General features: G+C 46.1%; 1 protein-coding gene across 2 annotated transcripts; it reads right to left on the reverse strand.

Annotated features, from left to right (window-relative positions):
• Positions 1–410: 410 nt before the first annotated feature.
• LOC124030023 (von Willebrand factor A domain-containing protein 5A-like) lies at positions 411–6,404 on the reverse strand. Of its 2 annotated transcripts, none has more exons than XM_046341541.1 (8): positions 6,041–6,404; positions 5,716–5,918; positions 5,218–5,440; positions 4,709–4,884; positions 1,966–2,080; positions 1,551–1,726; positions 1,138–1,226; positions 411–1,008 (listed from the first exon to the last, which is right to left on the reverse strand). In XM_046341541.1, the coding sequence occupies exons 1-8, from the start codon at positions 6,081–6,083 to the stop codon at positions 906–908; spliced, it is 1,128 nt and encodes a 375-aa protein (XP_046197497.1). In that variant the 5' UTR covers positions 6,084–6,404; the 3' UTR covers positions 411–905. The 2 variants fall into 2 exon arrangements, with proteins under 2 accessions (XP_046197497.1, XP_046197498.1); XM_046341542.1 differs by having other exon boundaries at positions 411–923; positions 6,041–6,403.
• Positions 6,405–12,706: the final 6,302 nt, after the last annotated feature.

The following is a 12,706-nucleotide window of genomic DNA, read 5'->3' on the forward strand; positions in this document are numbered from 1 at the left end:
TGCGGACATGGTGACCTCTGGTGGACAACAAGAGACTTACACATCCAGAGACTTTCTGATGAACTTCTCTCCACAGGCTGATCGGGCAATTTCAACAGAGAGAGACTACAAAGACATACAAGCGTAAATATGTACATTGCATTTCTAAATCCGAATGAGTGGTTGTTAGGGTGCAAAATGTCCATATTTACATGAGCGTATTATTCAACTGCAATTAAGCCAATCTCTGTATTGCTGAGTCATCATGTAGACTATTATTCCTGCAGATTTAACGGATTATGGAATTTTCAGAATGGCATTGATATGAGGAAATGCTATGATATCGAGATTCTGATTTTCTTGAGTTAATTTGGGAAACGGTAACTCGTTAAACAAAGTTTTCCTGTGGTGCCCCAGGTTACTAATGAGGTAATTGTTACTTTATTAATTTAAAATCAAGTAATAATTACAGTTAATTATTTGATAAATAGCATGTCATCATATTACTGATAGCATCATCACGACACTTTGTCATATGAGAAATTATAGATAAAACATATCGGTGCACATTGGACACACATTACACAACAAGTTGGAAATTGCAAATTCAACTGCGCAACTGCAGCCTCAGGTTCGACCCCAGGCTGTGTCACAACCGGCCGTGACCGGGAGACCCATGGGACGGATTGAACAATTGACTCCATGTCGTCCGGATTAGGGGAGGGTTTGGCCGGCCGGGATTTCCTTGTCTCCTTGTGCTCTAGCGACTCCTCGTGCCGGGCGCCTGCGAGCTGACTGCAGTCGTCAGTTCAACAGGGTTTCCACTGACACATTGGTGCAGTTGGCTTCCAATTTTGTGTGATATCCAATTGGTAAAATTTTAATACATTGGCCATGCGGTCAATCCAGCATGACTTCTGCCGCGTTCAAGACAACTGGGAACTCTGGGGAAAAAACTGAATGGTTATTCCAAGTCGGGAACTCGGGCCTCTTTCTAGAGCCCACAAGAAGGACTGCCGTGCACCCTTCCTGTTCAAGTGAGCAGAGCACAATAAGGTGAGTCCAAAAATGTATTGTCTGCTGCTACATAAATGATGTAATATGCCAGGGAGATATGTATACTGTAGCCAAGAAGAGAAGAGAAGAGAGAACACTTACGGAAAGAAGGACTCATATCTGGACCCAAAACCGATGATGTTGAAGTAGCAGCCCATTGGCAGGCTTTTTAGCAAGAGCAGCAGAGTATCCTGCAAGAGAGAAATTCAACAAGTTTCTCTACTCTTCAATAAACCATATAGGACAATCATAAAGACCAGAAGAATACAGAGTAACCACTGTGTACTGGATTTCACTCTAAACTACCTCTTGGTGACTCCTGTGCAGATGGAGATGTTAATTTACTAGTGCAGGGTTGTGTGTGTGTGTGTGTGTGTGTGTGTGTGTGTGTGTGTGTGTGTGTGTGTGTGTGTGTGTGTGTGTGTGTGTGTGTGTGTGTGTGTGTGTGTGTGTGTGTGTGTGTGTGTGTGTGTGTGTGTGTGTGTGTGTGTGTGTGTGTGTGTGTGTGTGTATACCCTGGCACTGCCAATGCGGTCCTGAGCCACAGCCCCATTGTGCATTTGGCATGACATGCTGCCAGAGCGATCCACAACAAAAAGGAATTCCCCGAGTGAGGTCATCGATGACATCACATCGTTGGGGAACTCTGGGTACAGGCTCAGCATGACCACTGGGTCGCCCATCAGAGAGCCTGGGAGCGATAAAGAGAGACAGACAGAGAGAGAGAAAGACAGAGAGAGAGAAAGACAGAGAGAGAGAGAAAACAGAAGTGTTCAACAGCTTTTCTCCTCTTTCTCCATCTCTACATCTACTGTATCTTCTGTCTCACCATGTCCCACTATGTAAACATGCATTAAGGTAGTAGACTAGACTACTCATTGATCTCATATCCACACATCTACAACAGAGTACACCCCCCCTTCCCCTCACCTGGCTTGGCAGAAGCCTGTGCTGCCTCTACTGTAGCAGTAGGCTGATGGGTGTCTTGGTAATACAACAACAACTCAACGTCCCGGTCAAACTGATGACCTGCAGCCAGACTGACCTGCAGTTAGAACAACATTCACATGAAGACAGAGCAGTCAGAGGGAATTTAACAACTATGAAGGATTCTGATGGTTCATGGTGCTAGTGAGAGTGCACGCACACAGACATACATACATACAGTACCAGTCAAAAGTTTGGACACACCTACTCATTCAAGGGGTTTTTCTTAAATTTTACATTGAGGAATAATAGTGAAGACATCAAAACTATGAAATAACACATATGGAATCGTGTATTAACCCCAAAAAAGTGTTCAACAAATCAAAATATATGTTATATTATATATTCTTCAAAGTTGCCACCCTTTTGCCTTAATGACCACGAAGGCCTGATTCATGCAGTCTCCTCTGAACAGTTGATGTTGAGATGTGTCTGTTACTTGAACTCTGAAACATTTATTTGGGCTGCAATTTCTAAGGCTGGTAACTCCAATGAACTCATCGTCTGCAGCAGGTAACTCTGGGTCTTCCTTTCCTGTGGCTGTCCTCGTGAGAGACAGTTTCATTATAGAGCTTGATGGTTTTTGTGACTGCACTTGAAGAAACTTTCAAAGTTCTTGAAATGTTCCAGATTGACTGAACTTCATGTCTTAAAGTAATGGACTAATGTTTCTCTTTGCATATTTGAGCTGTTCTTGACATAATATGAACTTAGTATTTTACCAAATATGGATTTCTTCTGTATACCAGCCCTACCTTGTCACAACACAACTGATTGGCTCAAACGTAGGAAAGAAAATCCACAAATGAACTTTTAACAAGGCACATTTGATAATTGAAATGCATTCCAGGTGACTACCTCATGAAGCTGGTTGAGATAACGCCAAGTGTGCAAAGCTGTCATCAAGGCAAAGGGTGGCTACTTTGAAGAATCTCAAATATATTTTGATTAACATTTTTTTGGTTACTACATGATTCCATACCATTTACTGCACCTTGCCTATGCCACTTGGCTATATATAGTTGAAGTCTGACGTTTACATACACTTAGGTTGGAGTCATTAAAACTTGTTTTGCAACCACTCCACACATTTCTTGTTAACAAACTATAGGTTTTGCAAGTCAGTTAGGACATCTACTTTGTGCATGACAAATAATTTTTCCAACAATTGTTTACAGACATGTTATTTCACTTATAATTCACTGTATCACAATTCCAGTGGGTCAGAAGTTTACATACAATAATATGACTGTGCCTTTAAACAGCTTGAAAAATTCCAGAAAATGATGTCATGGCTTTAAGAAGCTTCTGATAGGGTAACATTTAAGTCAATTGGAGGTGTATCTGTCAATGCATTCCAAGGCCACCCTTCAAACTCAGTGCCTCTTTGCTTGACTGTAACGGCTGTCGTGGGAAGAAGGTGAGGACCAAAGTGTAGCGTGGTAAGTGTTCATCTTATTTAATGAAAAAACTCAACACTGAATAACAAACAAAGAAACAACCAAAACAGTTCTGTCTGGTGCAGACACACAAAGACTTTTTCCTCCTTATGTTTGGAGGAAAAAGGGGGTAGGCTTGCAAGCCAAAGAACACCATCCCAACCTTGAAGCACGGGGGTGGCAGCATCATGTTGTGAGGGTGCTTTGCTGCAGGAGGGACTGGTGCACTTCACAAAATAGATGGCATCATGAGATGGGAAAATTTGTGGATATATTGAAGCAAAATCTCAAGACATCAGTCTGGAAGTTAATGCTTGGTCGCAAATGGGTCTTCCAAATGGACAATGACCCCAAGCATACTTCCAAAGTTGTGGCAGAATGGCTTAAGGAAAAGAAAGTCAAGGTATTGGAGTGGCCATCACAAAGCCCTGACCTCAATCCTATAGAACATTTGTGGGCAGAATTGAAAAAGAGTGTGCGAGCAAGGAGACCTACAAACTTATTGTGGGATGCTTGTGGACGCTACCCAAGTTAAACAATTTAAAGGCAATGCTCCCAAATACTAATTGAGTGTATGTAAACTTCTGACCCAATTGGAATGTGATGAAAGAAATAAAAGCTGAAATAAATCACTACTATTATTCTGATATTTCACATTCTTAAAATAAAGTGGTGACCCTAACTGACCTAAAACAGGGAATTTTTACTAGGATTAAATGTCAGGAATTATGAAAAACTGAGTTTAAATATATTTGGCTAAGGTGTATGTAAACTTCCGACTTCAACTGTACATATTCTCATTCACACCTTTAGATTTGTGTGTATTAGGTAGTTGATTTGTGTGTATTAGGTAGTTGATTTGTGTGTATTAGGTAGTTGATTTGTGTGTATTAGGTAGTTGATTTGTGTGTATTAGGTAGTTGATTTGTGTGTATTAGGTAGTTGTTGGGGCATTGATAGATTACTTGTTATATAATTACTTCATTGCCGGAACTAGAAGGGCAAGCATTTCGCTACACTCGCATTAACAGCTGCTAACCATGTGTATGTGACCAATACAATTTGATTTGACTGTATATCAAATACACACACACACACACACACACACACACACACACACACACACACACACACACACACACACACACACACACACACACACACACACACACACACACACACACACACACACACACACACACACACACACACACACACACACACACACACATAGACACACACAGTACCGTGGCTTGGGTTTTCTCTGTGTTGAGGTAGTTGAGCGGGTCCAGGGGACAGTTGGACTCTACTCTACAGATGGGATGAAGGGACGACACTCGGGCACTGAGGGACAGACTGTAGGGCACAGGACCAGTGGGCACCGAGGAAACCAAGGCACTGCCACTACTACCACTGTCTGACCCTTAGAGTGAGATGGGGTCAGGGAGGGAGGAGGAGGGAGAGGGACAGAGAAGAAAGAAGGATCGAGGAGAGAGAGACCCACAAATTAGCATGTTTTTGTTCTGGCCCAGCACTTCCACCTTTCAACTCAACAACACGTCAATCAGATGTTTTTAAGCTGGACTGGAACTAAAGCCTGCACCACTCCCCGTGGGTCTCCAAGAGCAGGACTGAAGACCACCACCCTATGGGACCAGCTGCTGGTTCCTAGTCACACTGCTGCCCACAAGGTTTTATTCTGCACTGTGATGTATTAGTGGTTTGTGTCTCTCCATACAGGGGTCCATGTTCTTACCCTGGGGTTGATAGCGGGGGTTGAGCACAGCTGGAAGGCAGAGCCTCAGGCCATCGTCAGCCTGTACAGCCAGCTCTGTCACATAGTCCAGGCTGACAGAGGCCTTCTCCCCTGGAGGCAGACTACCAACACTCAGCTTGAACACATCCGGGCTCTCATCACTCTCCTCCAATAGGAAGGCCTGCTGGCCCGAGCTCAACAAATCATCATACTGCTCCCGCGCCTGAGAGGGGGACAGAGGAACACAAGGACGCATCATCAGCCTGAGACAATAGTGATATGAGAGCTGTCAAAAGGATAATACTGATTCTTGAAGCTCCGCAAGTCATAGACTGCTTGGTTAACAAATTGGGTATAGTTGCCCACAGTAAGACTTTACACCAAGTTGTTCTTAAACCTGTGTAGTAACTATGTAACTATGAATCCTGCAACAAATTATACTTTTGTGGATCTGCATTGTTGCTTTTGTCTCATTGTTGACTTGTCATCTCTCCTCACCTTCTGTTTCTCCTGAACCTCAGCCACCACCTCAGTCTGTCCTATCTTGGCGCTGAACTTGCAGACAGCAGCCTCTCCTGGTAGAGGGAAAACAAAGATGGCCTCCAGAGGACTCTCCTCCTGGTTCTCATACTGCAGAGTGGAGCTCACAGTGGCTACATGCCCCTGGACACTCACCTCCACAGCAATACTCTTCAGAGGTACTGCGAGAGGGAGAGATGGATGGAGAGAAGATAAACAAGATACTGATGAGAGCTCATGCCTGGGAGAATGAAAATCCACACAGACGTGGAAGTAAACAATCATTTCTGCTTTCAAACAGTACCTGGTTCATTCTTGACAGTTACCAATCCACAGCAGTTCACCATTTTGGCACCTGAATAGGGAAGTCAGGTGTCATATTATTGTCCTCTTACTGGGAAACAGGCACGGTTGGAATATTGATTTGTACTGTATCAATATTGATAAAACCTGGCAATAATACAACATTGGTCTTCTTAGGAGAGGGAACATACATACTCATTTCCTCATACAAATCAAATCAAATGTATTTGTCACATGCTAAATAAACAACCAGGGTGGTCTCATAGACTATACGTAATATACTATATGTAAATCCGCGACACTCAAATTAGTATGATAAGTTATGTTTGGTATGGTTGCATAAGATAGGTTACTTAAGGTAAAAATTATAGTAGGGTTGTTGGTCGGAGTGGATTTGTCATGCAGGTGAAAGAGGACCCAAACGCGACTTAACAGAAACAGAGTTTATTAATGTTCAAAACGGAATAACTGAAATCCTCTAGATTTGTAGAGGGGAAAACAACTGGAGAAGCGGCCACAGACTGCAGGTCGCTTCGGGTAGGCGCAGGCCGTAGTCGACTGAGACACCTGCTCACACGCAGCGTCTGAAGAAGGCACAAAACACGACAGGACAGGGTGATACACAATCACGGCAAAAAACACGACAGGACAGGGCGAAACGCAATCACAGCATGGTGAATACAATACAAGGAACCGACGGAACAGGAACGGATCACAAAGGAATAAATAGGGAGTCTAATCAGGGGAAAGGATCGGGAACAGGTGTGGGAAGACTAAATGATGATTAGGGGAATAGGAACAGCTGGGGGCAGGAACGGAACGACAGAGAGAAGAGAGAGCGAGAGAGTGAGAGAGGGAGGGGGAGAGAGAAGGATAGAACCAAACAAGACCAGCAGAGGGAAACGAATAGCATGGGGAGCACAGGGACAAGACATGACAATAAATGACAAACATGACAGTACCCCCCCACTCACCGAGCGCCTCCTGGCGCACTCGAGGAGGAATCCTGGCGGCAACGGAGGAAATCATCGATGAGCGAACGGTCCAGCACGTCCCGAGACGGAACCCAACTCCTCTCCTCAGGACCGTAACCCTCCCAATCCACTAGGTATTGGTGACCCCGTCCCCGAGAACGCATGTCCATAATCTTATGTACCTTGTAAATAGGTGCGCTCTCGACAAGGACGGGAGGGGGGAGGGAAGACGAACGGGGGTGCGAAGAAAGGGCTTAACACAGGAGACATGGAAGACAGGATGGACGCGACGAAGATGTCGCGGAAGAAGCAGTCGCACAGCGACAGGATTGACGACCTGGGAGACACGGAACGGACCAATGAACCGCGGAGTCAACTTACGAGAAGCTGTCGTAAGAGGAAGGTTGCGAGTGGAAAGCCACACTCTCTGGCCGCAACAATACCTTGGACTCTTAATCCTGCGTTTATTGGCGGCTCTCACCGTCTGTGCCCTGTAACGGCAAAGTGCAGACCTCACCCTCCTCCAGGTGCGCTCACAACGTTGGACAAACGCTTGAGCGGAGGGAACGCTGGACTCGGCAAGCTGGGATGAGAACAGAGGAGGCTGGTAACCCAGACTACTCTGAAACGGAGATAACCCGGTAGCAGACGAAGGAAGCGAATTGTGAGCGTATTCTGCCCAGGGGAGCTGTTCTGCCCAAGACGCAGGGTTTCTGAAAGAAAGGCTGCGTAGTATGCGACCAATCGTCTGATTGGCCCTCTCTGCTTGACCGTTAGACTGGGGATGAAACCCGGAAGAGAGACTGACGGACGCACCAATCAAACGACAGAACTCCCTCCAAAACTGTGACGTGAATTGCGGACCTCTGTCTGAAACGGCGTCTAACGGGAGGCCATGAATTCTGAATACATTCTCAATAATGATTTGTGCCGTCTCCTTAGCGGAAGGAAGTTTAGCGAGGGAATGAAATGTGCCGCCTTAGAGAACCTATCGACAACCGTCAGAATCACAGTCTTCCCCGCAGACAAAGGCAGACCGGTAATGAAGTCTAAGGCAATGTGAGACCATGGTCGAGAAGGAATGGGGAGCGGTCTGAGACGACCGGCAGGAGGAGAGTTACCCGACTTAGTCTGCGCGCAGTCCGAACAGGCAGCCACGAAACGGCGCGTGTCACGCTCCTGAGTCGGCCACCAAAAGCGCTGGCGAATAGACGCAAGAGTGCCTCGAACACCGGGATGACCCGCTAACTTGGCAGAGTGAGCCCACTGAAGAACAGCCAGACGAGTGGAAACAGGAACGAAAAGGAGGTTACTAGGACAAGCGCGCGACGCAGTGTGCGTGAGTGCTTGCTTAACCTGTCTTTCAATTCCCCAGACTGTTAACCCGACAACACGCCCATAAGGAAGAATCCCCTCGGGATCAGTAGAAGCCACAGAAGAACTAAACAGACGGGATAAGGCATCAGGCTTGGTGTTCTTGCTACCCGGACGGTAAGAAATCACAAACTCGAAACGAGCGAAAACAACGCCCAACGAGCTTGACGGGCATTAAGTCGTTTGGCAGAACGGATGTACTCAAGGTTCTTATGGTCTGTCCAAACGACAAAAGGAACGGTCGCCCCCTCCAACCACTGTCGCCATTCGCCTAGGGCTAAGCGGATGGCGAGCAGTTCACGGTTACCCACATCATAGTTGCGCTCAGATGGCGACAGGCGATGAGAAAAATAAGCGCAAGGATGAACCTTATCGTCAGACTGGAAGCGCTGGGATAGAATGGCTCCCACGCCTACCTCTGAAGCGTCAACCTCGACAATGAATTGTCTAGTGACGTCAGGAGTAACGAGGATAGGAGCGGACGTAAAACGTTCTTTTAGAAGATCAAAAGCTCCCTGGGCGGAACCGGACCACTTAAAACACGTCTTGACAGAAGTAAGAGCTGTGAGAGGGCAGCAACTTGACCGAAATTACGAATGAAACGCCGATAGAAATTAGCGAAACCTAAAAGCGCTGCAACTCGACACGTGACCTTGGAACGGGCCAATCACTGACAGCTTGGACCTTAGCGGAATCCATCTGAATGCCTTCAGCGGAAATAACGGAACCGAGAAAAGTAACGGAGGAGACATGAAAAGAGCACTTCTCAGCCTTTACGTAGAGACAATTCTCTAAAAGGCGCTGTAGAACACGTCGAACGTGCTGAACATGAATCTCGAGTGACGGAGAAAAAATCAGGATATCGTCAAGATAGACAAAAACAAAAATGTTCAGCATGTCTCTCAGAACATCATTAACTAATGCCTGAAAAACAGCTGGCGCATTGGCGAGACCGAACGGCAGAACCCGGTACTCAAAATGCCCTAACGGAGTATTAAACGCCGTTTTCCACTCGTCCCCCTCTCTGATGCGCACGAGATGGTAAGCGTTACGAAGGTCCAACTTAGTAAAGCACCTGGCTCCCTGCAGAATCTCGAAGGCTGATGACATAAGGGGAAGCGGATAACGATTCTTAACCGTTATGTCATTCAGCCCTCGATAATCCACGCAGGGCGCAGAGTACCGTCCTTCTTCTTAACAAAAAGAACCCCGCCCCGGCCGGAGAGGAAGAAGGCACTATGGTACCGGCGTCAAGAGACACAGACAAATAATCCTCGAGAGCCTTACGTTCGGGAGCCGACAGAGAGTATAGTCTACCTCGAGGAGGAGTGGTCCCCGGAAGGAGATCAATACTACAATCATACGACCGGTGAGGAGGAAGGGAGTTGGCTCGGGACCGACTGAAGACCGTGCGCAGATCATGATATTCCTCCGGCACTCCTGTCAAATCGCCAGGTTCCTCCTGAGAAGTAGGGACAGAAGAAATGGGAGGGATGGCAGACATTAAACACTTCACATGACAAGAAACGTTCCAGGATAGGATAGAATTACTAGACCAATTAATAGAAGGATTATGACATACAAGCCAGGGGTGACCCAAAACAACAGGTGTAAACGGTGAACGGAAAATCAAAAAAGACATAGTCTCACTGTGGTTACCAGATACTGTGAGAGTTAAAGGTAGTGTCTCAAATTTGATACTGGGAAGATGACTACCATCTAAGGCAAACATGGGCGTAGGCATGTCTAACGGTCTGAAAGGAATGTTATGTTTCCGAGCCCATGCTTCGTCCATGAAACAACCCTCAGCCCCAGAGTCAATCAAAGCACTGCATGTAGCACCCGAACCGGTCCAGCGTAGATGGACCGACATAGTAGTACAAGATCTAGATGAAGGGACCTGAGTAGTAGCGCTCACCAGTAGCCCTCCGCTTACTGATGGGCTCTGGCCTCTTACTGGACATGAAATAACAAAATGTCCAGCAACTCCGCAATAGAGGCACAGGCGGTTGGTGATCCTCTGTTCCCTCTCCTTATTCGAGATGCGAATCCCTCCCAGCTGCATGGGCTCAGTCTCAAAGCCAGAGGAGGGAGATGGTTGCGATGCGGAGCAGGGAAACACCGTTGATGCGAGCTCTCTTCCACGAGCCCGGTGACGAAGATCTACCCGTCGTTCTATGCGGATGGCGAGAGCAATCAAAGAGTCCACATCTGAAGGAACCTCCCGGGAGAGAATCTCATCCTTAACCGCTGCGTGGAGTCCCTCCAGAAAACGAGCGAGCAGCGCCGGCTCGTTCCACTCACTAGAGGCAGCAAGAGTGCGAAACTCAATGGAATAATCCGTTATGGACCGTTCACCTTGGCATAAGGAAGCCAGGGCCCTAGAAGCCTCCTCACCAAAAACTGAACGGTCAAAAACCCGAATCATCTCCTCTTTAAAGTTCTGGAATCTGTTAGAGCAATCAGCCCTTGCCTCCCAGATAGCTGTGCCCCATTCTCGAGCCCGGCCAGTAAGGAGTGAAATGACGTAAGCAACCCGAGCTCTCTCTAGAGTAAGTGTGGGGTTGGAGAGAGAACACAATCTCACACTGCGTGAGAAAGGAGCGGCACTCAGTGGGCTGCCCGGAGTAGCAAGGTGGGTTATTAACCCTGGGTTCTGGAGGCTCGGCAGGCCAGGGAGTAACAGGTGGCACGAGACGTAGACTCTGGAACTGTCCAGAGAGGTCGGAAACCTGAGCGGCCAGGTTCTCCACGGCATGGCGAGCAGCAGACAATTCCTGCTCGTGTCTGCCGAGCATGGCTCCTTGGAACTCGACGGCAGTGTAACGAGCGTCTGAAGTCGCTGGGTCCATTCCTTGGTCGGTTCCTTCTGTCATGCAGGTGAAAGAGGACCCAAACGCGACTTAACAGAAACAGAGTTTATTAATGTTCAAAACGGAATAACTGAAATCCTCTAGATTTGTAGAGGGGAAAACAACTGGAGAAGCGGCCACAGACTGCAGGTCGCTTCGGGTAGGCGCAGGCCGTAGTCGACTGAGACACCTGCTCACACGCAGCGTCTGAAGAAGGCACAAAACACGACAGGACAGGGTGATACACAATCACGGCAAAAAACACGACAGGACAGGGCGAAACGCAATCACAGCATGGTGAATACAATACAAGGAACCGACGGAACAGGAACGGATCACAAAGGAATAAATAGGGAGTCTAATCAGGGGAAAGGATCGGGAACAGGTGTGGGAAGACTAAATGATGATTAGGGGAATAGGAACAGCTGGGGGCAGGAACGGAACGACAGAGAGAAGAGAGAGCGAGAGAGTGAGAGAGGGAGGGGGAGAGAGAAGGATAGAACCAAACAAGACCAGCAGAGGGAAACGAATAGCATGGGGAGCACAGGGACAAGACATGACAATAAATGACAAACATGACAGGATTTGAAGGCGTGTAACATGAACATCAAGCAATCCAAAGGTTGCATGTTCGAATCTCATCACAGACAACTTTAGGATTTTAGCTAATTAGCAGCTTTTCAACTACTTACTACTTTTTAGCTAATTTGCGATTGCTTAGCGTGTTAGCTAACCCTTTCACATAACCCTAACCTTAACCATTTAACCATTTAACCTAACTCCTAACCCTAGCCTTAACCCATAACCCCTAGCCTAGCTAGTGTTAGCCACCTAGCCACCCAGCTGAAGTTAGCCACAACAAATTAAAATTAGTAACATATCATCAATTTTTTTAATTCGTAACATATTGCGCTAATTACTAATTCGTTACATATTGTATGAATTGTAATTTGTAACATAACATATAAATTGTAAATCGTAACATATTCTAAGAAATTATTGTATTCTAAGAAATTATGGTATTATGGTATTATGGTATTTTACAAATTAAAATACCATAAGAAAAGTAACATATCACACTAAATGGAATGTCTCAGATTTACTTACAGAATAATATGAAATGTTCTGAGACCACGTTGAAACAACAGGTGTAGACTATCAGTGAAATGCTTACATATGGGCCCTTCACAACAATACAGAGAGAAAGAAAATAGAGAAACGAAAGGGCCTTTGAACAAAAAGGGAAATTACCGAGCTTGGAGTTCTTGTGAACAATAAACAATAAAATGACCAAAGCAGCTTGACGCAATAATGTCAATCTCTGTCCAGTGTCCATCCTGTGTAACATCTGGTTGAACTAGTCATAGAGATCCTATTCAATTGTTCTAATTCCTCATTCTATGAGACTAGTGAAATTGAATGGAACGCAATAGTCAATAGTGGGTGATTAGTCAGGTAGGCTATTTC

This window comes from Oncorhynchus gorbuscha, unplaced genomic scaffold (assembly GCF_021184085.1).
Source record: "Oncorhynchus gorbuscha isolate QuinsamMale2020 ecotype Even-year unplaced genomic scaffold, OgorEven_v1.0 Un_scaffold_8850, whole genome shotgun sequence".
Lineage (NCBI taxonomy): Eukaryota > Metazoa > Chordata > Actinopteri > Salmoniformes > Salmonidae > Oncorhynchus > Oncorhynchus gorbuscha.

What these genes read in the sequence shown, in the direction of transcription:
- LOC124030023 (XM_046341541.1), bottom strand. Translation starts at nt 6,083, where the DNA reads ATGGTGAACTGCTGTGGATTGGTAACTGTCAAGAATGAACCAG. An exon ending in AACTGTCAAGAATGAACCAG is followed by an intron (nt 5,919 to 6,040) that starts GTACTGTTTGAA and finishes TCCCTCTCGCAG; the next exon opens with TACCTCTGAAGAGTATTGCT. An exon ending in CAGAGAAAACCCAAGCCACG is followed by an intron (nt 2,081 to 4,708) that starts GTACTGTGTGTG and finishes TTCTAACTGCAG; the next exon opens with GTCAGTCTGGCTGCAGGTCA.